The sequence below is a fragment of the Misgurnus anguillicaudatus genome, chromosome 10 (assembly GCF_027580225.2).
Source record: "Misgurnus anguillicaudatus chromosome 10, ASM2758022v2, whole genome shotgun sequence".
Lineage (NCBI taxonomy): Eukaryota > Metazoa > Chordata > Actinopteri > Cypriniformes > Cobitidae > Misgurnus > Misgurnus anguillicaudatus.
The window spans coordinates 14,140,104-14,165,859 of NC_073346.2; the positions used below are offsets into that span (position 1 = coordinate 14,140,104).

General features: G+C 36.5%; 1 protein-coding gene across 2 annotated transcripts; it reads right to left on the reverse strand.

Moving 5' to 3' along the window:
• Nucleotides 1-15: 15 nt before the first annotated feature.
• On the reverse strand, nt 16-18,319 carry arhgef5 (Rho guanine nucleotide exchange factor (GEF) 5). 2 transcript variants are annotated; one of them, XM_055209588.2, is made up of 15 exons: nt 17,076-18,319; nt 13,109-16,169; nt 11,487-11,535; nt 9,800-9,852; nt 8,887-9,245; nt 7,159-7,319; nt 6,538-6,690; nt 6,312-6,441; nt 4,548-4,622; nt 4,353-4,442; nt 1,774-1,916; nt 1,511-1,654; nt 1,020-1,090; nt 820-924; nt 16-218 (listed from the first exon to the last, which is right to left on the reverse strand). In XM_055209588.2, exons 2-15 carry the CDS (start codon nt 16,008-16,010, stop codon nt 82-84), a joined length of 4,572 nt encoding a protein of 1,523 aa, XP_055065563.2. In that variant the 5' UTR covers nt 16,011-16,169; nt 17,076-18,319; the 3' UTR covers nt 16-81. The 2 variants fall into 2 exon arrangements, with proteins under 2 accessions (XP_055065563.2, XP_055065564.2); XM_055209589.2 differs by having other exon boundaries at nt 13,517-16,169; nt 17,076-18,318.
• Nucleotides 18,320-25,756: the final 7,437 nt, after the last annotated feature.

Sequence of the window (25,756 nt, forward strand, 5' to 3'; positions counted from 1 at the left end):
CATTCTTGCAGGTCGTTTCAGATAAGACTTTAATACTTAAAATATTGAGAACCTGTGCACCTTGATGGCACCAACAGTAGCTCACATTGCAGCGGTAGCAATTTTCATTGTGTCCAGCAGGTTGCGCTTTTTGGTTTTGTCACTGACTATCGTCTCCACGTGTGAGTCCGGGGCCCAACCACGCTGCCTGTCGGACAGACGCGTTACTTCCACCCAACCTTAAGAAAAAGAAGAGAACTTGAAATAAAGTCTTTTTGGAAATCATGCTCTTACTTTATAGTCTTAATACCATTAGCTTTATGCATGACGTGCATGGAAAGCTCAGATGCAGGTTTAGTAATTTCAATGAAATAGGAATGAAAGGGTTATCAGTTAGTAATTGAAATGCCTTATTTTTTTTACATATTTAATAAAAAAAACTGCAAATGCATTTTAAAACAGCGTTTATCTTAATAAGAATTTGATAAATATTTATAAATGTGAATGTTAATTTTCTTGCTGTTAGTATAATGCACAGGGCAGGTGAGAACACACACTACTGTGTATGTTAGTATGTTATACACTTTTTAATATTCAGTCAGCATCCAAAGGCTATATGCATGGACAAATATGAACTCATATATGAATTATGTATATAGTCACACGCACAGCTGGGATTCACTAATTTTAAAGCAGACACTTTCTACAGCGACTCATCTTTCTGCAAGCTTGTAGAAATATTTTTGCGGTTTGTATTCGTGTCCTGTGTGCTTTTCTCTATTAGGGCCAAACACCTGACACCCACTAGATAGTGAAGATGTGATTAGCATTATAACTGACCGTCTGAACTCTGCTCGTGCACTAACAGGACATCGGCTTTCTCCAAATTGAGTTCATCTGGTTGCTGGGCGGCATAGGCTTTGATGCACTGCACTTGTTTAACGTCTGTGAAAGGGAACCGAGAGAAAAAAATGAGCTATTAAGGTGAGAAGATATGTTTCGACATTGCATCGTCCTTTGGAGCAGGAGGTGGCACATACCCTGAGCTGCACTGAAGTCGATCTCGGGATACGGCCGTGAAAGTGCTGATATCCAGCGTTTTTTATCAGCTCTGAAAATAAGAAATTGGAAAATTTGAAATAGGTCCAGTTTTGCAACTTTACACACTGATTTGCTCTTTAAGGTGACAGCTAACCTGAACAGACTGCAAAACACAAGTCTGCCCGATGCTTTGATACATTGCCCTTAACTTTAGAGGTTAAGGCGCCTCAAGGTTGGCATATTTGTGACCCAGTCTAAGTCATTTTTTTGTGATGTACTGTTTTCTACATAAAATCATCCTACATAATGTAAAGAAGAATATATAACCTTGATATCTTTAATATTGATTGAGTAAGGTCATGTCAAAGAAATCAAAGATTATAAATTACATTATGCGACTTTAATCTGGATTTTATAGACAGGGTCACATTTTAATACTGCATTTATGTAAATGTAAATCTGCAGTGCATTTGCATTACATACTACTTACTCTGTATCTGTTCGTAACAGCAAAGACTTGTTGACCATGTGCAGTAGAAACAGGTTTCTCTTTAATGAATGCAGTTTGAACTTGCAGTTCTCAACCCGCAGATCTGAGACAGGTGCATGATCTATAACTGTAAACTTTCCTCCTCTACAAACAAAGACGAGAAACAGAAACATAACATGTACTATAAAACAACACAAAACTTACACTAAACAAAAACATAATTTATGTTAATAAATGAAAAAACCAAAGATGAGCAAACATACTCTTTCCGTAATGAGACCAGGAGATAGTCATTGAAAAGGTGCAAATAAATATTTCTCTCGATATCCTTCTGAGAGAAGTCCCTCAGTTCGGTTGCGGGTCCCTCTCGTACAAGCCTGCGGGACTGACTGATCAACGGCAGAGTCTGAACACACAACACAAATATGACACGATAATATACTATTAGTATATACAAAAAAGATTTTGTTTAATGCTTACAACTTTATTGTCATTGTGCAAGCACAACAAAATTGGGTAACACTTTACTTGAAGGGGTGTTCATAAGACTGACATGACACGTGTCATGAATATTAAGGAGATTTACTGTCATTAAGTGTCATTTGTTCAGTTATGTCATTTTTAATGCAAAGATGACATTGTTTGTATTGTCTATGTTATGACAACTTGACATAAACCAATACATCATAACTAGTCATAAATCTGTCATAAACATGACATAGCAGAATAATGATCAAACTCAAGAAACTACCTAGCTTTATGTGTTAACGTTACATTAAACTGTCATTTAAATGTCGTTAAGTGTTAATACTATGTCAAATCATTTTAAATACCTTAACAAAATGTCACAGACACATCAAAATATTATACTTACTTATATGTGCACAATACTTGACAACTAACAGAACTTGTTTTTTCTCACATAGAGGTTCTGAAATTTTCTGACATTTAATCAATTTAATTTAATGCAATTAACTTTGCAGCAATATGGACCCAACGCTGCATGGCTTAACCCATTATTGTACTGTTTTCATTTAATTTTAGGTGAATCGGTCTCCAAATGCAATAAAGCATAATTTTATCAATTTTAATTATTATTACTATTTTTGAATGATTGCTTTTATTTGTTAAACACATGGAGGAAACTTAAAATAAAAATATGAACTGAAGAATATTCATGATGTTGTTATAAACCCATTTTGGCAGAGTATTAACACTTAATGACATTTTAATGACAAATTATATTTGTACCACTGTAGTTGAGGTCAAGACAAATATTTATGATGCTGTTATAAAACTATATGACAGAGTATTAACACTTAATGACATTTTCTATTTGTATCACTGGTAAAAAATTTCAGTTATGTTATCTTAGTTATGTCAAGTTGTCATGACAAGTTATGATGTATTGGTTAATGTCAAGTTGTCATAACAAAGACAACAAAAACAACGCCATCTTTGCATTAAAAATGACATAATTGAACGAATGACACTTAATGACAGTTGTCATAAATGTGCATAAAATCTCCTTCATGTTCATGACACGTGTCATGTCAGTCTTATGAACACCCCTTCAAGTAAAGTGTTACCCAAAATTGCATGTGTTAGCCTCCATTGGTGCATTGTATATTTACATTTATGCATTTAGCAGACGCTTTTATCCAAAGCGACTTGCATTACAAGTAGGGCTGTCAAAAAATTAATTGCAAATAATTGCATATAAAATAAAAGTTTTTGTTTGCATAATATATCTGAGTGTACTGTGTGTTTAATTATTATGTATATATAAATACACAAACATTCATGTATATATTTAAGAAACATTTACATATAGATGGTTTCAGCAGTAACAACATAAACAAACGTGGAACAAACATAACTTCTGGTATACTTCCACATAATATCAATAACAAAAACGCTTCAGAGTAGATGATTTTAACAAGAAGATTACCTTAGTTCAAATCTTAGCTAAAGCATATCAAAAACTACACTAAGCTAATGTTACTGTGTAAAATGAATATATATAATCTTAACTACAGATCGCCTGCCAAACCTCCCTTCACATAGCGTTGATCTATGATCGTCATCTCCCCTCGTCTTTAGGAAACCAAAACGTTTGTTATTTTCGACGAGGCGTCGAATGTCCAGATGCGTAACCTCCACAACGCGCGGTATAAATTTCTTACATTTATACATGTATCTGTATTTATATATACACTATAATTCCATACACTACACAAAGATATATTATGCAAACACAAACTTATTTTGTATGCGATTAATCTTTTGACATCCCTAATAATCATATGGTTCTTACCCACAACTATTTGCACCGCTAAATTTTCACATGTTTACATGAAAATAAGCACAATAAAAATACTATATACTAGTACAGAATATAAATATAACTGAATAATATATAAGTAAACCACATAATGGTTAGGGTGCAAATGTTTAAGTAGAATACTTTCAAGTAGAATATAATGTAAACAGTGCAAACTAAAATTGAAAATGATGTCATTATTTCCTCCCCCTCATGCTATTCTAAGCCTGTATGAGTTTCTTTATTTTGTTTAATACAAAAGAAGACGTTTTGATAAATAATGGTAAGCACACAGTTGAGGGTCCCCATTGACTTCCATAGTATTTTTGTTTCTACTATGTGTGTTTACCATGATTTATCAAATTATCTTTTCAATTTTGGTTGAACTATCCCTTTAAACAGTGTAATAAATAGATTTTGTCCAGAAAAAGCAATGAAAAACACCAGACCTTCAGTATTGAAGGTCTGGCTACGCGAGACTAAGCAAACAGTAATATAAACAGTAAATGGTGTGCTCACCTTGCACTCAAAGTCAACTTTTGCATTAAGGGATACAAGTGACTCAATGTTGCTCATTTGAGAGATGCTCTCATTACTTTCCTGGATCATCTGTAAAGAAACAGAAGACAAATATAAAGGTGTGTAATTCTGATAAAGAGATACAGTATGAGTGAACATGATCATTATTACAAGTAGATGGAGAAGAAGTCCTACCTTCTCCAGCAGTTTCATTGCCTTAATGGCCTGGGCCTCATCCTTGGTCTTAGGAGCCGTTCTCTTTGCAATATTCTACAGACAAAGAAAAAATAGTGAGGATTTGAATTAGAGGTCTTCACGGGTCCACTTAGATCCGAAAACCAGAGGTCCAACCCAAGACACAAGCGGGTTAAGGTCTTAAAGTTTCACTTGTGCCTCGGACACAGGTCGGGTATAATATAAGCAGCTTCAAGTGTCTGGTAATTTAAAATTAACGTGTTTTTGCCGAACAGACCCGGGACGACACGAACTATCTCGCCTGTGTGCGTTAATGTCATTTTTTTCAACCCCCCCAAATGGGTTGCGAGCCCACCGGGTTTTTTTTCTATCTGACTGGTGCGTCCGCACACATGTCGGTGCCGTTTACATTCGGGGCCAGTCGGGTTAAAAAAATTGACAAAAGTCAGACTAGGGTCTAATTTTCTCGAGCCTGTCTTGGGTCTTTCTTTAAAAAAAATATTTATGCACGACAGGTATAAAGTGATTCGTGTCATTTCGGGTCGGGTACATTTCTTTGGACCCGAGAAGACCTCTGAACACCATGCCATCATTTTTGTGGCAGAGAAGATTTTAGGGTTTTAGAGATCAAACATTTCTGAGTAAGATTTCTATAATTAGAAGCGTGCTGCACTGTACAAAAGATTTGTTGGTTTAACTTAAAGGATTAGTCCATTTTGACCCCACTACGTCACCGCAATACGTCATCACGTTAAGAGGTCACAGAGGACGAACGCAAAACTCCGCCCTAGTGTTTACAAGTGTGTTGAAAGAGGACCGTTCCTACGTTGTTGTATGTCAACTGATACTAATTAATGTCTTTGTGTCAGTTTATTGTTTAAAATGGTCCGCAAATGTGCGTTTTATATATCTAACACGTGACCTCCCTACGTCACTACGCATTTGCGTTAGGTCGCGCTGGACCGGACCTGGACGAGAAGTTGTGGTTTAAAAGTATATATTTTTTATTTTTCTTGTCAAAAATGACAATCGTTTTGCTAGATAAGACCCTTGTGCCTCGTTTGGGATCGTTTGGAGTCATTTGAAACTCTGTTGAAAAAAACTGTTAAGTGTTGAGTTAAGTATTAAATGTTGGTGTCCATTAAAGTCCATTAAAATTAGAAAAATTCTGCAATGTTTTCTTCAAAAAACATAATTTCTTCTCGAATGAACAAAGAAAGACATCAACATTTTGGATGACATGGTGGTGAGTAAATTATCTGGATTTTTCTTTTAAGAAAATGGAATATTCCTTTAAAGAAGTAAGTTACCTGGTTGCCTTAAAATTTTTAATTCATTAAATATTAAGGCAACCAGGTAACGTACTTCTTTAAGTTAAACCAACTTTTTCACAGTGTGTTTTCTTTAGAGGATAGAAAAGTAATTAGAAAATGTGAGAGGCACATCTCAATATGACTAGTGCCCACATAAAAAAATACCATAGTATTTACTGTAGTAAACTGTAATAACATTCCTATATACTAGCATTTGAATCTTACCATAGTAATAATACAGTTTACTCTACACTTTTAAAAAGGTCCTAATATGTATAATTTTTTACAGATATCTACCTTTTACAGATAAGATACCAGTATGTACCATCAATGTGTACCTTTAAGGTAACAAATGTACCGCCCCAGTGACAACGTTTGTACCTTTTTTTCTGAAAGTGTACAGTAGTATATACTATAGTATTTAATCATGTGAATGGGAAAGAAAGAGTACCTGCACAAGTAGTTTAAGGCGTGTGATTCTTTGGAATGGCAGGATGAGGAATGAGCGTAAAGGCAGTCGTTGACAGACAGGGTTACGCTCTAACTTTTCCACAACTCTCCGGAATTCATGATTCCCATCCCTAGGAGAAATGAAGGAGTGACAATGAGATGATTATATGGATATAAACAAGATGCAAAGTCCATCGTGCACACTTCAGGTGGGTTTAAATACTCACATTAGTCTTTGATACGTTTTGTCCTGATAGGATTGGTTGGTAAGGTACGGCACATAAACCTTTCGGAATTGCGGACAAAAATTGATGATGATGTCACAGACGCTAAAGTGCATTACGTCGCTCTCCACTCTTTCTTCCAGCTTAGACAGAAAACTGTATGTCAAAATATATATATATACATTAGTGGACAATAATGCCTCCAAATAACAATTTCAATGAAGCTGACTTTGGTCAGAGCTAAAACAAGAAGATTCAAAGTTACATTGTATGGTTTTAAAGGCTCAGATCGCATGTACAGTGGATGTGGAGAACTAGAGATCCCTATAGATCAGGGGTCTCCAACCATTTTGTGAGCAAGCACTACCACAATGGATACATTTTTTTTCAAATGTTCTTGTTGATATGTTTTATCATTGTTAACATACATTAAAGAAGCCAAGCTAATATAAAAATATGTAATAACTAAATATTAATAAAAATGTGTTTTGGCGGGCAATTCACAGACTCTGTGCAGGCAACCAGGTGCCCGTGGGCACTATATTGGAGACCACTGCTATAGACAATGCAGTTTGTTAGCCTGCCCCATATGATTCTGTTATTAGAATATTTAAAGAATCTGACCTTTGACTGACGTCTCTGACATCACTTAGCTTGGAGAAGAGCCAGTTCTTGTCTTGAGCAGACAGGAGGGATTTGAGCTGTTTGGACAACACAAAGTTGTCCACTACAATGTCCAAACTGCGAGAGTATGATGCCTCTGAGGTCACAACCTCAAACCTCACCTGAAACAAAAAGAGACTCTTTATGATGTGGACATCACCAATTAAAACAAATGAGGCATTCAAATGTACAAACAGGGCTGTACTTTTTTACAAGATAATCAATTTATATTAAAGCAACACTATATATAGTTTTTTTACCTATATATAGTTTTTTTACCTAATAATGTCTCTAAAATTATTTCAGTAATAGAACAACTTTTAACTGGACAAATTGTACTATTGCTGCAACCTGAGCAGCCTCCTAGCTGCTACAAGCACACTCTGAAAGTTGCGGTGGAGGGTAGAGCACACAGCCCTGCCCCTCCCTCTGCCTGCAGAAGAGTGTCTGATACCAGGCACTGTACCCCCACATGGGGGAGCTGTAAGTCATTTTTACATGGAAACTACATAGTGTTGCTTTAAAGGTGCCAAAGATTGCATTGAAACAATCAGCTAAATTTTTCTTTGATTTTACATAAAAAATACGTATGTAACTTTATTAAGTGCATTTGAGGTTCACGATATGTCATTACCATGTACAAAACTCTTATTATTCATCTATGCCTAGGTAAATACAGTTTTACATACTATGGCACCTTTAAGAGTACAGTGTCCATAAATAAATAATAGTCAATTGCATGCGCTTTTTAGAGAGCTCAGTGATGTTACAGACAAGGGGTGATATATCTCATGATAGTTATTGTAGTAATATTTGTTAAAAAGGGACACATTTTATGTGTCATAAATCATATTATCTTTAGACAAGTTACACCAAGTATCTCAAAAATATTTTACTTTTATTCAGAGCAAAACTACATATTTTTACATTATGTATTTGTTATAAATATGTTGAATTAGCTTAAGTTTTTAACTTTATTTTTATAATTCATAGAAACTTCTTACTAGTCAAGAAAGTTGAAATTAATTGTAATTTCAAGTTGATTAAACTTAAAAATTGAAGTGCAACAAGACATTTTTATAGTGCTTTTTCTATATTAAAAATGGAGTACGTTTTGGCTTTCAGGAGCTTTATCAAGAAAAGATTTTTTTACGTTTTTAAAGGGTGTGCCGAAAATGAAGTTTCAAGATGTTGCTTGAAACACTAAATAAATCCAAGAAATCGAACCAAAACCAACTTTTTTGTTTTGGTGCAAATACAAGTGGTGTGTTGTGTTCAAAAAGCACCAGGTTCTGAATTGAATGCTTTGTCAAAATATTTTTTTGGGGGGCTACTACTACAGTAAATACAATGTGAATTTCAGGTGATACTAAATTGTAAGTATAGACCGTTTCATCGGATGCACGTGCGCTGACGCGATACACATCTGGATCCGAACTTTACTTTCGGTTTCGTTTTTTAATGGTCTGACTAGTTGCTAATCTGATCTCTTGAACGAATGCCTCGTCAAAAATAACAAATGTTTTGGTGTCCTAGGTAATCTATGTGTTGTTTTTTTGCTTGTTATGTAAATAAACTACATTTAAAGAACTTTGTTGTTATTTATTCTTAGCGGAGTTTACCGGAAGTTACGTGTGACCGCGACAGTCGCTTGTTTATGTTGTTACTGCTGAAACCGTCTTTTGTTACCTCCTGCAGACGTCTCTCATCTTCAGTAACCTCCCCAAGCTCTGCGCTGCTCCTCACTCCAGGGAGATCCTGCCATAGTGTGGGTGAGGAGGGAGAGATGGACAAGCGAGGAGACGGAGGTCTGATTTGGGATTGCTGAGGTACATTGAGACTTTTGTTGTTTTGGGACAGAGTGTATGGGTGTAGCGGGACTGGAGGAGGAGGTGGGAGAGCCCTATGTGCAAACTTAGGAGAGTGATTGGGAGAAGAAGATGATCGGATGGGGGTAGGATCTCCGCTTATCGCTATGGAATCAGAATGAGACAGCTGAATCTCTCTGTTCTGGACCACCTCGCTGTATTCCTGATATAACTGAGAGTCTGCAGTGGAGAAAGACAGAGAGATTTTAGATGTGGTTAACAATAAAGTCATAAAGTTAGAGTACAGAGGGCAAAGAGCAAAGTAAACAAAACACATATAGAGTACGGGTGATATTATTGTAGGTATATTCGGTGTCTATATTTTTTTCTGCTTTTATCAATTGGTTATATTGTTTGGGTTATGTACCTGCGGTTATTTTCACAAAGAGAGAATAAGATTCTTCTTACGAAAACTTATACGAGTGTAAAGTGAGCATTTGCAGCTTTTTATCTGCATGTCTGAGTAATGTACAGGCACAAACTTGTACTTAGCCTAAAGGACTGACAAAGTAGCATAGTTAGGAATGACTAACTTTTCCAAATAATTCCTTAAAATTTCAGAACTGAAATTGATGTATTAGAAATCAAGTATTGTATATTTGCCATTATGGACAATGAATGTGCCACTGTAATAGAGCTTTTATTTTATTTATGTGTCTGATACAGTTATGCACATGCTGGTTATGTACATGAAATGTTGTGCTGCGTAACAATAAAAATAAATCAAGACTTACTAAAGAATTTGGAATTTCTTTTTTTTGTCCTGTTGAGTGTTTCACTCACTTTCCTGAAAGAAACAGAATTGTGTTAAACGTAGAAAGAGTGTTGTGTTATTATGGTCATTTTTAAGACAAAACAAAGCAGGCCGAAACGTAACAGTAATTTTGAGCGGGAGACTACAGTACTGGCTTATAAACATTATCAAGCTATTCCATACAAGATGAATGATTTTTAGGAGTTATAACTATGTGAATGGAAATGAATAATAAAGCAACAGATTACAATTCAGAGTCAAGATTGTTTGGTTCCATTAAGAACCTTAAACATCCACAATACTTTTCTGTTACACACAGACTACGAACTTTAAAACAAACAGCTCTTACACTGTCAGAATTTTTTTTCCCAATCTGTAACTGGAGCAGATATGTATACATTTGGTACCAATATGAACTCTTTGGTTCCAATATGCACCTCTAATGTATTACTATGAACTCTTTGGTACCATATATACCTCTGGGGTACTAATATGAACTGTTTGGTACCATATGCACATCTGACTTACTAATACAAACTCTTTGGTACTAAATGTACCTCTGAGGTACTAATATGAACTCTCTGGTACCAAATATACATCTGGGGTACTAATATGAACTATTTTTTACCATATGCACCTCCGAGGTACTAATATGAATCTTTGGAACCAATAAGCACCTCTGCTCTGGGGTACTAATATGAACTCTTTGGTATCAATATGCACATCTGAGGTACAAATATAAACTCTTTGGTACAATATGCACCTCTAAGGTACTTATATGAACTCTTTGGTACAATATGTATCTCTAAGATACAAATATAAACTCTTTGGTACAATATGTACCTCTAAGGTAATAATATAAAGTCTTTGGTACTATATGTACCTCTAAGGTACTAATATGAACTCTTTGGTATCATATGTACCTCTTAGGTACCAATATAAAGTCTTTGGTACTATATGTACCTCTAAGGTACTAATATGATCTCTTTGGTATCATATGCACCTCTTAGGTACTAATTTAAAGTCTTTGGTACCATATGTACCTCTAAGGTACTAATATGAACTCTTTGGTACCATATGTACCTCTTAGGTACTAATATAAACTCTTTGGTACCATATGTACCTCTAAGGTACTAATATTTGGTACCAATATGAACTCTTTGGTTCGAGTATGCACCTCTGGGGTACTAGTAAGAACTCTTTGGTACCAATATGCACCTCTGGGGTACTAATACAAACTCATTGGTTCCAATATGCACCTCTAAGGTACTACTAATTCAAACTTCTTGGTTCCAATATGCACCTCTAAGGTACTAATACGAACTCTTTGGTTCCAATATGCACCTCTAAGGTACTACTAATTCAAACTCTTTGGTTCCAATATGCAAATCTGGGGTACTAGTATGTACTCTTTGGTTCCAATATGCACCTCTGGGGTACTAGTATGAACTCTTTGGTACCAATATGCACCTCTGAGGTACTAATATAAACTCTTTGGTATCATATACCTCTGCTGTACTAATATGAACTCTTTAGGCGCAAAGGTGTAATTTTTGAAAGGGTACTGCCCCAGTGAAAGACAGGGACCATTTTTGTGGCAGTGTAAAAGAAACGTCTTATATAACCATTTTTTTTGGAACCAGAACAGTGTGATTTTTCTACTGTACCTCAGATCCACTTCACTCCAGGTGAAGCACAGTTCATCATCATCCTCATCTATACAACAAAAACACAGAGATGTCAGCCCTAAACACAATAACAGCCCTGTTATTGAGCATAATACTGCTTTAGTCAAGATACATAACCTGAACTCAAATAGAAAATCAACAGAAAATGAAAACAAAACAGTTATGGCAGCAGTAAAGAAAATGTGGTAAAATTCAACTATAAAGAACACTATTGCAATGGATACGAGCAACAGGAAGACGTATTGGGGGAGTACGTGCTAGTAAATGAATGAGTATGACTTGGTTTGTAAATAAGAGTATGATCTGCCTCTTCCAAGAAATGTTGTTGTTTAAGGAGTCGTCTGAGGTCATGACTCCATCCAGTCCACATAAAACCCAGAGGAGACCTCTGGAGCTTACAAACTATTAAAATCAGACTACTGAGGGAAGATTATTACTTTTGTGGCATGAGAACCAAAAATCTTCTGTTTGCGTGGTTTGAGATTCTCGAGAAGTTTTAAATAAAAATAACTTTTGTTTGCAGTGGTTTTACAGTGTTTACAGTGTCAGTCGTCTGTTTAACTTGGCGCTAAAAGGCTATTGATTTAATTTTTTATATGTTTAGACTATTTGTTAAACCGAAACTTAAAGGGATAGTTCAGCCAAGAATGAAATTATCCTATGATTTACTCACCCTCAAGCCATTTTCAATATTAGAAAATGTCCTGGCTGTTGCAAGCTTTATAATGGTAGTAATTGGTGCTTCTGATTTGAAGCCCAAAAAGTCCATTCATCCTTCACAGAAGTAATCCACACGGCTCAAGGGGGTTAATAAAGGCCTTCTGAGGGCAATCGAATTTTGTAAGAGTGCATTTCCAGCTTATGACGTAGCGTAAGAGACGAGACGAGACACTACACACTCTCGTGAACATGCGTCGGTCGGTAATTTAGTCGATTGTCTTAGTATCGATTACCCTTAGAAGACTTTCCCAATGGAGCTGTGTGGATTACTTTGGAATACTTTAATGAAGGATGGATGTGCTTTTTGTAGCTTCAAAGCTCGGCACTAAACAATGCTATTACAATGCTAAAAAGAGCCAAAAATGTATTTAATTTAAATCTGATTACACCCTGACGAAGGCTTGTAAGCTGCAACGTGTATGTGTATTTGTCACCTGCTTTAAAAGATCAAGCCATGTGAAATAAAGGCTTTTTAACTCTTTTTATATCATTTGAGTGCCTTGGAGAGTCTTTAAATATTGAGTTGAATTATCCCTTGCATCCAAAGAGCACCGAGATCAGCAATTCACACCCAGTGCAGCCCTTCTTTTGCATCCTGCTTTGTTAAATCTGACTGTGTTTGGCTAAAGAAAGGAAGTCATATAGACCTAGAATGGTGAGTAAAGTATAGGGTAATTTTCATTTTTTGGAGAACAGGAAAAAAACACACTAACAGAAAAAAATATTCTGTTACACTCTTGCATTAGTAGTCCTGTTCTTTCTTCTAGCCATTACATCCTCCTATAAATACCTCAATATATATTTTCAATATAAGACCTGCTCCTCTAACATCAGTGGTACTTAGTGGAGCAAGGATTTACTGCTTTTGGCTCTCCTCTCACCTGATGTGTTGAATACTCTTGTCCTGCGGTCCCTTGCAACTCCTTCTTCCTCTTCACCTTCTTTGTGTTTCTCCGTTGTCTTTCGGAACCCTCGCCTCCTTATCCGAGCCTCATTGCCCAAATCTCGAAAACTGTTCGAGCTCAGAACGACTTCCTTTATACTATCTGTCTTCTTAGTCACAAGTTCCCCTCTCTCACTTTCTGTCTCTCCTTCTGAAGACAACGTGTACTTGACAGGACAATCAGGATCTAGCCAATCTTCCTCAGATCCCTCATTAGACTCTGTCTCCATCCCTCCCTGGTGCTCTACCTCTCCCTCTATCGGTTCTTTCTCCTCCCTCGAATCGTCGGTATCTGCCTTAACCTCTGTTTGTGTGTTGGATTGCATGTCTGTGTGCGTCACACTACCTCTCGTGTTTTCTTTGTCCGCTGTTACATCTGGACCCAGGATCTCTTTCACCACGTCCTTGGCCCATTTAAGGTGAGGAGCAGTAGAGCATCGCTTTCTTTCCTCTGAGGTGTACCAGTTGTCGTCTGAATTTATTATTTCCAATGTGTCACCAATAGATCCTTTTAATAAGCTTTCACTTGAAGTCTCTGTAGCAACAATAGCATTGTTATTGCATGGCTCTGAGCTTTCCAATGGTTCTGGTGGGACTGACTGGGTGTCTTTTTCTGATATTTCATTGGGAGGAATCATTTGATCATCAAGTGATCTTACATCCTGTGTTGGCTGCTCATAACTTCCTCTTCCCTCCCATTTGGTGTCACAACCATCTTCTGTTTGTGAAAGAGTGAGATCATTCATCCCTATTTCTATGTTTTCAGTGGCTTCATTAATATTTGTAACATTCACTTCACCCTGGTTGTCCAAGTCCTGATCTGAAAGCTGATTGGTTGCCTCCTCATCTGTGTTGTCTTCAAAAGCGGGTTTGGTTTGTGACCTGGGAAGAGTTTGACCGATTACGCAAAAGACTGTTAAAGGTTCTTTCTGGTCCTCACTCTCATTCACTGTTTGGCTTGTCATTTCTTCCTGCGTACACTCTGACTGATCATCACCAACTCCACCATCCCAAAACTCTTTGCAGTCTTCGAAATCATCTTCCTCTGCATCGTCCCCGCCACTGGAAACTGTCACAAATCCATCATCAATTGACATCACTCTATCTTTATCTCCCTCAGATTCTCCCTCACTTCCTTCTTCGTTCCCTATGTTGTCATATCTACCATTCCCTCTTGTTTCCTCCTTGTCAATCTCCTCTACGTTCTCTCTCTCTGGCTCCATAGCCTCTCTGTCATGAGTTATCTTTTCTTTCTCCTGCTCTACAGACGCATACCTCACAAACTCCCCGGCCTTCTCTAATTCTCTATACCTGTCCTCAAGACTCACGATTTTCTCTCTGTCTTTCTCTCTCTCATGATCTTCTACATCTGCAGTTGTTGTGTTCGACTTGTATCTTTGGAGATACCTCTCTTTTGCTTTTTCTCGCTCTATATACTCTTCTTCATCTTTTCTCTCTTTTAATGTTCGTGGTTCCAGCCACATTTTCCTAAACCTGCTCTTTGGCTTGTCTGTATTTATTTCCTTAACTGCAACGCTTCCAACTTCCTCTTCTTTCCTTGGCGCACTCGTTCCCTCCAGTTCTTTCTCTGTTTTGACTTCAACTTTCTGTTTATCAATGTCAGATGTGATCTGGCTCTCTCTTTCCTCAAACTTTTCTCTTATTCCTCTTCTTTGTTCATTCTCAACATCACCTCCTGAGGTCCTTTCTTCGCGTGGTCTGTCTTTCTCTCTGTTTTCTCTCCTCCTTTTTTCCCTTTCTTCAATCTCTGCTTGCCCTAAATATCTAGTCTTTTCCTCATTTTTATATCTTCTTCTCTCAGTTGCGTACACGTATGCATCTCTGTCGAAGTAATCTCTTCTTTTTTCTCTGGAATCTCTTGTTCTGTCCCTCTCCGGCTCTCTGTAATGTTCCAGTCGTTCACCTTTTCGATCTTCAGAACCCGCCTCTCGCTGTCTATTTGCATCTCTCCGTCTGTCTCTCTCTCTAATTCTGTCCACTATTCGTTGTGCTTCACTGTCTCCTTCACTTTTGCAGTGCTTGTGTTCGCCATTATAATCATCTTTTCTCCTCTTGTCCTTTCCCCTCTCTTCATCGCTGTCCCCTTCACTCTTCGTATATCTTTTCTTATCTCTATCTGTATCTCTGGGTCTCTCAACCCTCCATTCTCTGTCGGAGAAGCTCTCCGTCTCTCGAAGGTAATACCTGCCCTCTCTATCTTTCTGTCTATATCTGTCGTCCCCTCTGTCTCTTCTGTCTCTCTCTCGTTCCTTGATGCCCCACTGGTCATTGACACTTGGGTAGCTCTCTCTCCTTCCATCCTTCATTCCCGAGTCAAACTCCTTCTCTCTGTCCCGCCGTCTCTCTGACTCATCCTTCACAGGCCTTCTCATGTCGTTTCTCCTCAAGTCTTCCTTGTATCGTGTTCTTTCTCTTTCACTTGGTGTGTCCACGTCCCTGTATCTTCTTCGTTCCCTCTCTCTTTCTCTTTCAAATTCATACAGCATTTCCTTCGGTATTCCCATACGATATCCCCCCTCCCGTTCATGGACTGGAAGCAGTATCCTTCCATCTCTGTCTTTGGTTGGCTTTGTCATCCTGGGGAAAGTGTCGCCTTTCCTCCTCCCGTTCTCTTGTTCTTCATAATCAGCTTGTTCTGCCAAGGATGCCCTTCCATTTGGACGTCTATCAGCATATTTTCTTTTCTCTCTGTTTCTCCAGTCCACCTCATCGCCTTTTCCTCTGGTGGCGGGTAATCTTTCTTTGTCCCTTGTCCTGTCGTATGAATCCGGCCTTGTTTCTCTTCCTCCGTTTCTTGGCTTTTCCCTAATTGGATCCATCTTTTAGTCACTTTAGCAGATAGCCTTAGGGGTAGGGTGATAATTTTTTGATGCAGTTGATTAATACAACCTCTTTAGTGCAACTTAAGGGAATGGCATGTGCACAGTGTCCCGGGTGGTCCAATTACATTTAGTGGTTTCCATGATAACACAGAGAACCTGTAATGAATAAAAGATACAATAGGATCAATAACCTGATCAATTAATCAACAAATTCATATTCCAACACCATCACTGTAGCTCATTTGGTAGAGCATTGCATTAGCAGTGCAAAAGATCATAGGTTTAATCGAATGTATACTGTAAGCTGCTTTGGAAGCGTATGCTAAACAAATAAAGTAAACGTGGATGACAGTTAATATTAGTCAGAGAAATCTTTTAAACTTTGGAGTCTGTCTTGTTGCAACATGTCAAGTATATGACTTGGCAACTCACATGGTAGCCCTTAAAACAGTAAACATTTCAACTCACTTGATCTGAACGTTTATGGTTTGATTATTTTATATCATTTACATTTATGGCAGATTTCTTTATATAAGAGACTTAAGTTATTCATTGTATTATATTTGTGTTTTATAAGTATTGAGCTCATGACGTCGACATTGCTGAAGCCATGCAACCGTACGCATTAACCTGTCCAGTGTTGCCATTTCATTCTGATGTAGTTTTAAGGCACTCTAAAAACACATTTCAAGTACTCAAAACGTAATTCGTCTATAAATTATTAATGTAGATGATTCATAAAATACACAGTTTATCAGCATGGCTTAATGATAATGTTACAGTGGTTTACAAAGAATGCAGTTAAACCAACCACTGCCCTTATTGTTTTTCTTGTACTTTGTTCAGAGGCATTTCAACTAATGCCTAAGAGCAAAAGGACTACTAGAAGGTTTGCATGAACTGTAACATGTCTGGCTAGAGAAAATACAATGTAAACACACATAAGTGTTCTCAAGCAACGTTTGCGTGCAACGTGGACAGGAACATGTATGAGATCTGTTTGTTCTGTCAAAAGTAAAGAAAAAAGAAGGAAAAGTTTTGGAAATAATGTATAGGACTTACCTGAGAGTGTCTTGAGAGACGCTCCTCTCTCTCTCTCTCTCTCTCTCTCTCACCCCAGTCTCTTTTTACACACTGTGAAGCTTGAAGAAGTTGCACAACTCACAGACATTCCACATATCAGTGTTTGCCCACTGACTGAACCAAAGTCGAGATCAAATCAACACACAACACACTGATTTAATTATCCTGCCTCTCTCTTTACTACTTAATCTGATCATCTTACTTAAAAAAGAAAAGTTTTCAACACAGGCAAAGAATCTTACAGCGATCTCTCTCTCTCTCCTTTTCCCTCCTCCCCTCCTTCTCAAATTCCCAAACAAGTCTGAACAGATTGACACTTATCTTCCTCCCCTCCTGCTATTTCTTCTCTTTTTCCCTCCAGCACTTTTTAGTCCCAATGTAAATATCAGTTTGAGTCTGTGCGCAAGATCCCGTCTCGTCTCGAAAACTGACAGTGATTGCTACAGCTTGTTTCAGTATTTCAGCCATTCACTCACCTCACCCTCACTGGCACTGCATGCTTCTACCTCACAGCAACAGGAAGTACGCAGTCTGGCCATCTGTGATTGGTGTGTTTGGACATACTGGGTGTGTCTACTTTTCAGGTAGGTTAAGATACAAGAGAAAGTTTGAGAACAGAGGGGGAGGGGTGGACCGGTATGACTGACTCCATATACAGTAATGCTGTGTGTCTGTTGATCCCCAGCAGCTTGTAAAAAAGTAACTGTTATGATAAAAAGTTGTAAAACTCGGAAGCACAGGTCTGACATTTACGTATGATGATGTAATAAGAAAAGACATAAGCAGAAGTGTTGCACATTTTGTAAACGGATTTATGTGCAAAGGTCCTTTTAGAGCAGGGGTGTTAAACTCATTGTAGGTTAAGGGCCAGATGGTAAATAACGTCACCATGTGAGGGCCGGATAACTTTTTCCAATATAAGTGTATTGCCAAATAATGCCAAAATCATTCAGAAATCATGAACTGTTCTTTGGTATATATTTCTAATGAGAATAGTCATTTAGCCAAGAAATTTATCCTGACTAGCCACGACATTTAAAAATAAAGTCCTCGTGGGAAGTCCGTTTACGCTCCGCCTGTTAAACTGTCCACATTTGCTGCTTTCCGCATGTCTCCTATTTAAACTAGACACAAGCGACTGCCTTCGCCCGAACTTTTTTTTTTTTTTAGTATGTATATAATATTTAAAACTAAATCATCGGGCCGTATTGGACACCTTTGTGGGTTATGTTTGACACCCCTGATCTAGAGCAGTGTTTCCCAACCCTGGTCCTAGGGCACCCCCTCCCAGAAAGTTTGAGATGTCTCCTTATTTATCACACCTGATTTAACTCATCAGCTTGTTAGGGACACATGTTTACCATTTTGGAAGGAGGCTGATGAGTCGAATCAGGTGTTTTAAATAAGGAGACATCTAAAACTTTCTGGGAGGGGATGCCCGTGGACCAGAATTGGGAAACACCGTTCCAGAATATGTCTTATGGTCGTTTCACACGGTACGCGGAAAAATCGCCACGCGGCTTCAGTTTTTCTCTTGTTTTGGAAGCGTTTTGTTCAACATTTAGTGCAAATATGTTTATCTTCAACGCCGCCTGCCACGAAGTACCATGTCCGGAGAAGGGACAGGATTTTGGGTGCACGAGCAAGGCATGTGAACCAACTCTGCTTCACCTCTGTAACCTCCACCGTTTTGCCGCTTTCCGCACGTCTCCTGTTGAAAAATAACTAAACACTTGCGGTTGCCGCGTACCGTGTTAAACGCGCTAAAGATGACAGAAAAATTGGTTACGTAAGGATTAATTGATGACGTGCGGTTGAATTATTCGAAAACAATGCACTCCCAAATATTAGTTAACAAAACAACTTTTACACAACTTTATTTTTTTAGTTAACTAAAAATTTAAAAAGTTTAATTACCTTAAAGTAATCAAGTAACTGACTTATTTAAGTTGAACCAAAAATCCTTTTTACAATACAGTAACATTGCTATAACATTCCCAGGAATGTGTATGTGAACACCACTGTAAAAAAATTATTGCACTTACATTTTCAAGTCATTTCAACTTAGATTTTTATCTTGGCTAGACTAGTGAGTTGCTGTAACTTAATAAATAACTAAAAATAACTAAAGCTAGCAAAGTCACAGCAACTCCTCACTAGTCAAGATAAAAAAATTGAAGTTGACATTACGTGTAAATCCAAGTTGATTATACTTAAAAATGTGAATGCAATTTTTTTTACATTTTTAGTTTAAAAAGCATTTAAACTTTTGCGAGTTGTTTTCGGTGTTTCGAAAAGTAGTAGTGTTTTAATATATGATAAATGTTCCCAATATCAATGTTTTTACATGACGCATAATGTTAAATACACTTGTCTGAGCCTGTCAGAAGCTTTGGTGAGGCTCTTGTTTCTTTAATAAAGAATTACATTTCCTTTTACTTTTTATGTGCAAATAGTAGGCTACAAGTCAAGATTATCTATTACTCAAATGTATGTGACATCAAATAAACATATATGTGGAAAAATAGCCAAATTTAACTAATCACTTACACAAAGTGTGTAATGCTGACTCAGGGGCGTGGTTTCCAGATGGTGTGGAGTTAACTACCTCAAAATCAAAGCTAGTGAATACAACCACACAATTTATACAATGATTAATTAACCAGTTGACACTTCAACACCCCAATGTTTAAACTAAACCTACGCCCTTTATAATCACTAACTGATTAAATTAGACGGTCCGGGTATCATTCGTTCATTTGTTTTTGCTTTCACATTTAAAAACAAAAAAACGAGAAAACAACTCCTTTTTTCGTTTTTTCGTTTTTTTAGAAAAACGAAAAACGAAATTATGACTCGATTTTTGGTTTTCCCGTTCTGGCACGGACATTAGAAAAAACACTTGATATTTCGATTGTGTCCAGTGGGTGGTGCTAAATCTGATTGGCAGGATATGCGTTCATTGTTTTTCAAAATAAAAGTTTTTCAAACAATGTATTTTTTAGCCTGTAAAATTATTGTCTATATATGCATGCTATTTGTCACCCAATTATTTGGCTTCACTGATTGAAAAAATATATTAAAATAGCCTAAATGTAAACATGTAAAAATGTAAGCATAGTTGTTATCATACCAATTTAAATTATACATTAATTCTTTGTTTTAGATTTTTTATTTACTTAAATTCTTATGAATAATATAGTTTTTATAATGTCTCTTTGTTATTTATGGACTGATTTTAGTCAAAGTTTAGTGGTAGGCTAATACATCGTCATTATAATGCAATATAATTCAGAATGTGCTCACTCGGTTGAGAGAAGATCAAAACTTTAATAAAGTCAAGACAAAAACTATATATATATATATATATTTAATTGTCATAGCTATCTGTCCTCTTATGTCAGATTCTTAAATTTGGTCAACAAATTTAATCAGAATGCAAAGACACGGTGTATGGCTATTGTGATTGAAAATAAAAGGAAGTCAGTATCAATTAAATCAATTTTTGGATTGACACAGGCTGGTTAGATATGGCATGCGGATTTACACAGCAAATTATAATTGCATAAATTATGTTAAGAGATTAATGTTTTTAATGTAAAAATTTAAATGTAGAAATATAAAAAGATTGGGAAAAAGTATAATTTTTACCTATGAAACTAACACCGTCAGTAGGTGGCGGAAAATCTATCTTATCTAAACACCTACTGAAATTGACTGTAAGTAGACTCTGAGTAGCCGACTGTGGGTAGCCTACTGGAACCATTTACTCTTCTGATTCTGTCAAAAATTCAGATATTTGCTCGGAGACGCAGCGGATCTGCAGTTTATTCTGTTTTCTTGGACGGATCAAAATCAGAATGTAGCCTTTAAACGTTACTCAGTAACTTTATTGAACTTTTGTATAAAATGTCACATTTGTGATTGTGCAGATGTTCGGGAAAATAGCACTTTTGTTATAAACTCTTGTTATAAATATATAAAACTGGAACTCATTAGGTCTAAATGTTTTTTTTTTCATTTTGATTTTTTGATTTTATCTGATTAACTCTAACACTGCTTTGGTGTTACTTTCAACACCCTGCTGGTGGTACCCATATAAACACAGAGCTGGTGTTAATTTAACACCGGGGATTTGGCTGTGTGCGTATTCGCAATTTCAATTTGCCCAATTTGAAGGGAAGGGCAGCTTGTGAGCCTCCCTTCATGCAACGTCAATTTACCGGGGCCTCTCCATTTGAATAAAAGACATAAAATTAATATAATTAAGGATAATAACAATAATAAGGAAAAGAAAAAGATGACTGTTTTAAAAATAAATAATTGCAATTAAAGGATTTGAAAAAGGTTTACTTTGAAGTAATAATACAATCTCTCTCATTTCAATAAAAATCAATAGGTTGATGGTCAATTTGTATGTAGGTCAATGCGTATTTGTGCGTGTTTCTGAAGAAAAACCAACAAAAATGAAATGTAGGCTATATACATCACTTTAAACAAAACAGTTGAGCCTAATGACCTACCCATTCTCACAAAGTTTCGTGATAGTCACGTATTTTTTTTATTATTTTTTCGTAAATCTAACCATAAACCGAAGCGACAATGGTAAGAAAATAGGACAAAACAGTTGAGTAACCAATACGTGATAATCACACGAAAACAGGAATTCGTTATACGATCACAAAAAAAACCGCAAAAATTCGTGATAAATTATCACTTTTAAACACCGCTGAAAACGCCTTGAGGACCCCAAATGCCAGCTGTTTTTCAGCCGAGCGCTTGGTAGCTGTGATGCTTCAGCTGTGAGCCGGTTGGTTGCTGTGGTAATGTCCCGCCCCTCCTCCACTGTAATTGGACGGCCGTGTGAAGACTGACATTGACGAGCGGAGCTTCTCACTCAAAGTTAAATATAGTTTTCAGCGCGGAGCTGCTTGCTTATTGGAAAAACGAGCGTATCGCAACGCATCGCTTTCATTATGCATAGGCTTATGGTAATTGTCAAAATAGTTTTTCCAACTTGTCATCCTGGCATAATGTACAGTTAAAATTAAATAAAATGAAAAATACACTGCTGTGGACGTTTTTTACTTCATTAAGGTGTTTTACTGTGTTGGAATAAGGATGCGAGTAGGATTCGGTATTCGGTTTCGGATTCGGCCGAATCTTAAACGGTGGATTCGGGATTCGGCCGAACCTAAAAAATCTGGATTCGGTGCATCCCTAGTGATAATATCACGAAAAAAGAATTTAAAAAATACGTGACTATATAACAAAAAATACTTTTTTTGGCTTCATGGGTTTTTATGAAATTATAAAAACACTGTTTAAACACTGGCATTGTCAAAGTTGATACTGGTTTTACATAGGGCCAGACAAGTGTCATTATATTCATAAAATTTTTAATGGAAAACAAACTCAGAGGGAGATTAAATGTTTTTGACCAGCGGATGGTGGAGGTCATGTTCGTCTTAATCTCAGGCGGCAAGTGCATCAATTATACCATTGAACGCGACTCAATGCATTAAGACTGCAATATTACAGAGAATATGCTGCTATAGGCAAGTAGACGAGCCCAGCATATAAAAGTTTAGCGTTAAGTGTTTCGCATAATAAAACATTCAGTACAAACGGAAAGTTCATTAAAAACCTTAAAAAAAGCATATTTACAGGTAAGCAGATGAAACCAGAATATAAAAACCAATGAGTTTAAATACTTGTTAGGGTTTTTCCAACCAATTTTTCTTATATAAACCCGCATTGTAAGAACGTCTCTTTATATTAGGCTAAACTTTAAATGGGCTACGTTATTTAATGTCCTGGTACATCACATTATTTTTCGTCATCTTACAGGTTATAAAGTCTATAGGTACTCGGGTTTGTTTCTGTCATTTGGCCTAATAAAATTAAAACTATTATTTTTTTACAGTTTGTCTATGATTAGATGATAAAGACTAATAAACTTCTTATCATTCCTTAAATAGCCTACATGAAACTTTAGCCTTTAGTGTTTGCTGAGTGAAGAAAAGACTTATTCATATAGTTCTTTATAGCTTTGCGTTTCAAACACGCAGACGCGCTCATGACAGATGACACTCACTGTAGAGGCTTCGTCTTTTCAATTTTTTTCATCTGTTAAATATCATAGGCAGGTGCAACTCCTAGATGCAATTCGAGTGCTGATCTTCATGAATGAAACAGGAATATTGAAACAAAATGTGTATAAAAACAAGAACAGAGTTTGTGTTCTTTCACTTAGCTCAAAAAGACTGCGTGCACAGTGGAGAGCATCCGTACAGTGCGCACTTATTTACGACAAGTTTCTTTTTTATAAATCCCGATATGTGCGTACGCATATTTCTATGCCCATTTTGTGCATACGCAACGTTTATACATCTGGGGCCTCATTTATAAAGCGTTTTTACGCACAGATTTGATCTTAGACCGTGCGTACGCTCAAATCCACTCAAACGCTCAGATTTATAAAACTTGTCTTTGACGTGGAAAAGTACTTACCTCCACGTCAGGTTCCGACTTGACGTACGCACGTTTCCTTGTGGCAATATTGCAGTATTGCAGGTAGGCATATTCGAAACTTTTTGTTTTGTACCTTTTGTGGTCAACATACAGAAACATTTTTTCATTTGTTTTGGAGTTGTCCTTATTCAAAAAAAAAAAAAAAAAAAAAAAGGTTAGATTTGCCCTCTTTTTTTAGAATTCATATATTTTGCTTAAGACTTTGTTTGGAAAATATTTAATTAGTTTTTTTCTCTTATGATATCTTATTACATAAGAAATATTATTTGATTAATGTGTCACTTTTGTTTGCAACGTTTATTATAAATAAATGTAAATATGGTGATTATAAACCATTATTCCGTATTTTTTATTAGAAGTTAAGCAATAGGCTACCTAAAATCTATTAATAATCTGATAAACAAGAAAGCTGCTAAATGTATTGATGTATGTCAGCATTTCCATGTTTTTATTTAATTCTTTTTCTCTTTCATCCCCTGGCTAATGTAAAAAAAGTGTTGAATATGTTTGATAAAAAATTAATAAATATTCGAAACGTTTACAGCGTCAACATCATCTGTATAAGAGCTTAGACCGGGCACAAAAAAACATAACCGAAGCTTCTGCACGTTGTGTCCGAGCCCGGCCCGACCGACACATTACCGACAATGTTTTAATAGTGCGCCGTGACGTTCTCAACTACAATTCAGAGTTGTTTGAATTACAGAAATCTGTTTAGAATTATCTTAATGAACTAATGCAACAAGGACGAAGCGTGTAAACTGCGCTGTTTGTTTATTCAGAATAGAAACATAAAAACATGCAACAATGATGCACACAGAAAATGAACAAGAATGAACTGTGGAGAAGGCCTACTAGGCTGCTCCAAAATAATTTAACCAGGTTTTAGAATATATTTTAAAACAAAATATGCTGGCCTATTTTGATATTTTAAAATGTAGGCCTATTCTAATGCAAAAAGATGGCGCCCAAGCTATATGTTCAGGAAACGATTTTGTAGTTCGTCATCTTTTCAAAAAATATTTAAAAATATAGCAAAATTGTTTCGCGGTGTTTAACGCACACGTAAATGTTACAGAACATGCGCTTTATTGAATAAAAGTAAAACCGATCGAATTTAATGATTAAAACGTAGTGAAAGGAACTAATTTGTGAAGCCTCGATGTATCAATAAGGGACATGCGACATTTAAGAGTGATGGGTATTTCAAAAATTAATATAAATTATTCCCATGCATCGATTTTAATGTTAAACATCTGTAAATCCAAATGAACCAATATGGAATATATTCCGACAGTTTAAGATACGATCTTTGAATTTTAAAGTCGAAAATATCTTATTTTAACACCGCCGCGCAGGAGGCATGGCAAACTGAAACAAAACTTTAAAGACACAAATATTACGTTTAGCCTACGTGTAAAACTATATTTAGGCTAAATGAAACCCGTGAATTGAAAGATCCACTAATAATCGCCTTAACTTGAGTGATGTCAATAAAGTTTCCATGATGTTAGAATTTAGAAATATTAAAAACTTAAGCAAACGACAACAAATATGTTTTCTTACCACTCGCCATTGTAGCAGTCAGAGAATTTGGCCTTTGAAAATGTAATATTTATATGCTAATGAATTAAATTAAGGGCGTTTAGAAGGCGGAGTTCTAAGAGCATTCAGCTGCGCACAATTTTAAGATCATTTGATTTGTGATTTATAAACCGCACATCTGGAAAAGAGGCGTACGCACGGTTTTTTGTGCGTAAGCTCATTTTCTCTGAATCACACTTACGATCATTTCAGAAATGGTCTTAGATGAAATCTAGGACAGTTCCTACGTCGCACTTTTATAAATGAGGCCCCAGGCCCCTGGGCCTTATCCTCCGACTGAGAGCTTCTATGACAAAACGGCGCAACCTGATATTTATCTTTACTTCTCAAAGAAAGCACGTTTGCTGATCCATTAACTCAATTGCGATCGGCTACTTTAAACCGCTTCAATTAGGCTTTTAGTAAAAAAAAATAGACATTTAGAAAAGGCTTAATAATTTTTCATATTGTCATGTCTCATTGCTTTACAGAGAATGATCATTTCTATAAATTTGTTCACTAAATTATGTGCTCTCGAAGCA

What these genes read in the sequence shown, in the direction of transcription:
- arhgef5 (XM_055209588.2), bottom strand. Translation starts at nt 16,010, where the DNA reads ATGGATCCAATTAGGGAAAAGCCAAGAAACGGAGGAAGAGAAACAAGG. An exon ending in AAAACGTATCAAAGACTAAT is followed by an intron (nt 6,442 to 6,537) that starts GTGAGTATTTAA and finishes CATTTCTCCTAG; the next exon opens with GGATGGGAATCATGAATTCC. An exon ending in CTGTTACGAACAGATACAGA is followed by an intron (nt 1,091 to 1,510) that starts GTAAGTAGTATG and finishes TCTTATTTTCAG; the next exon opens with AGCTGATAAAAAACGCTGGA.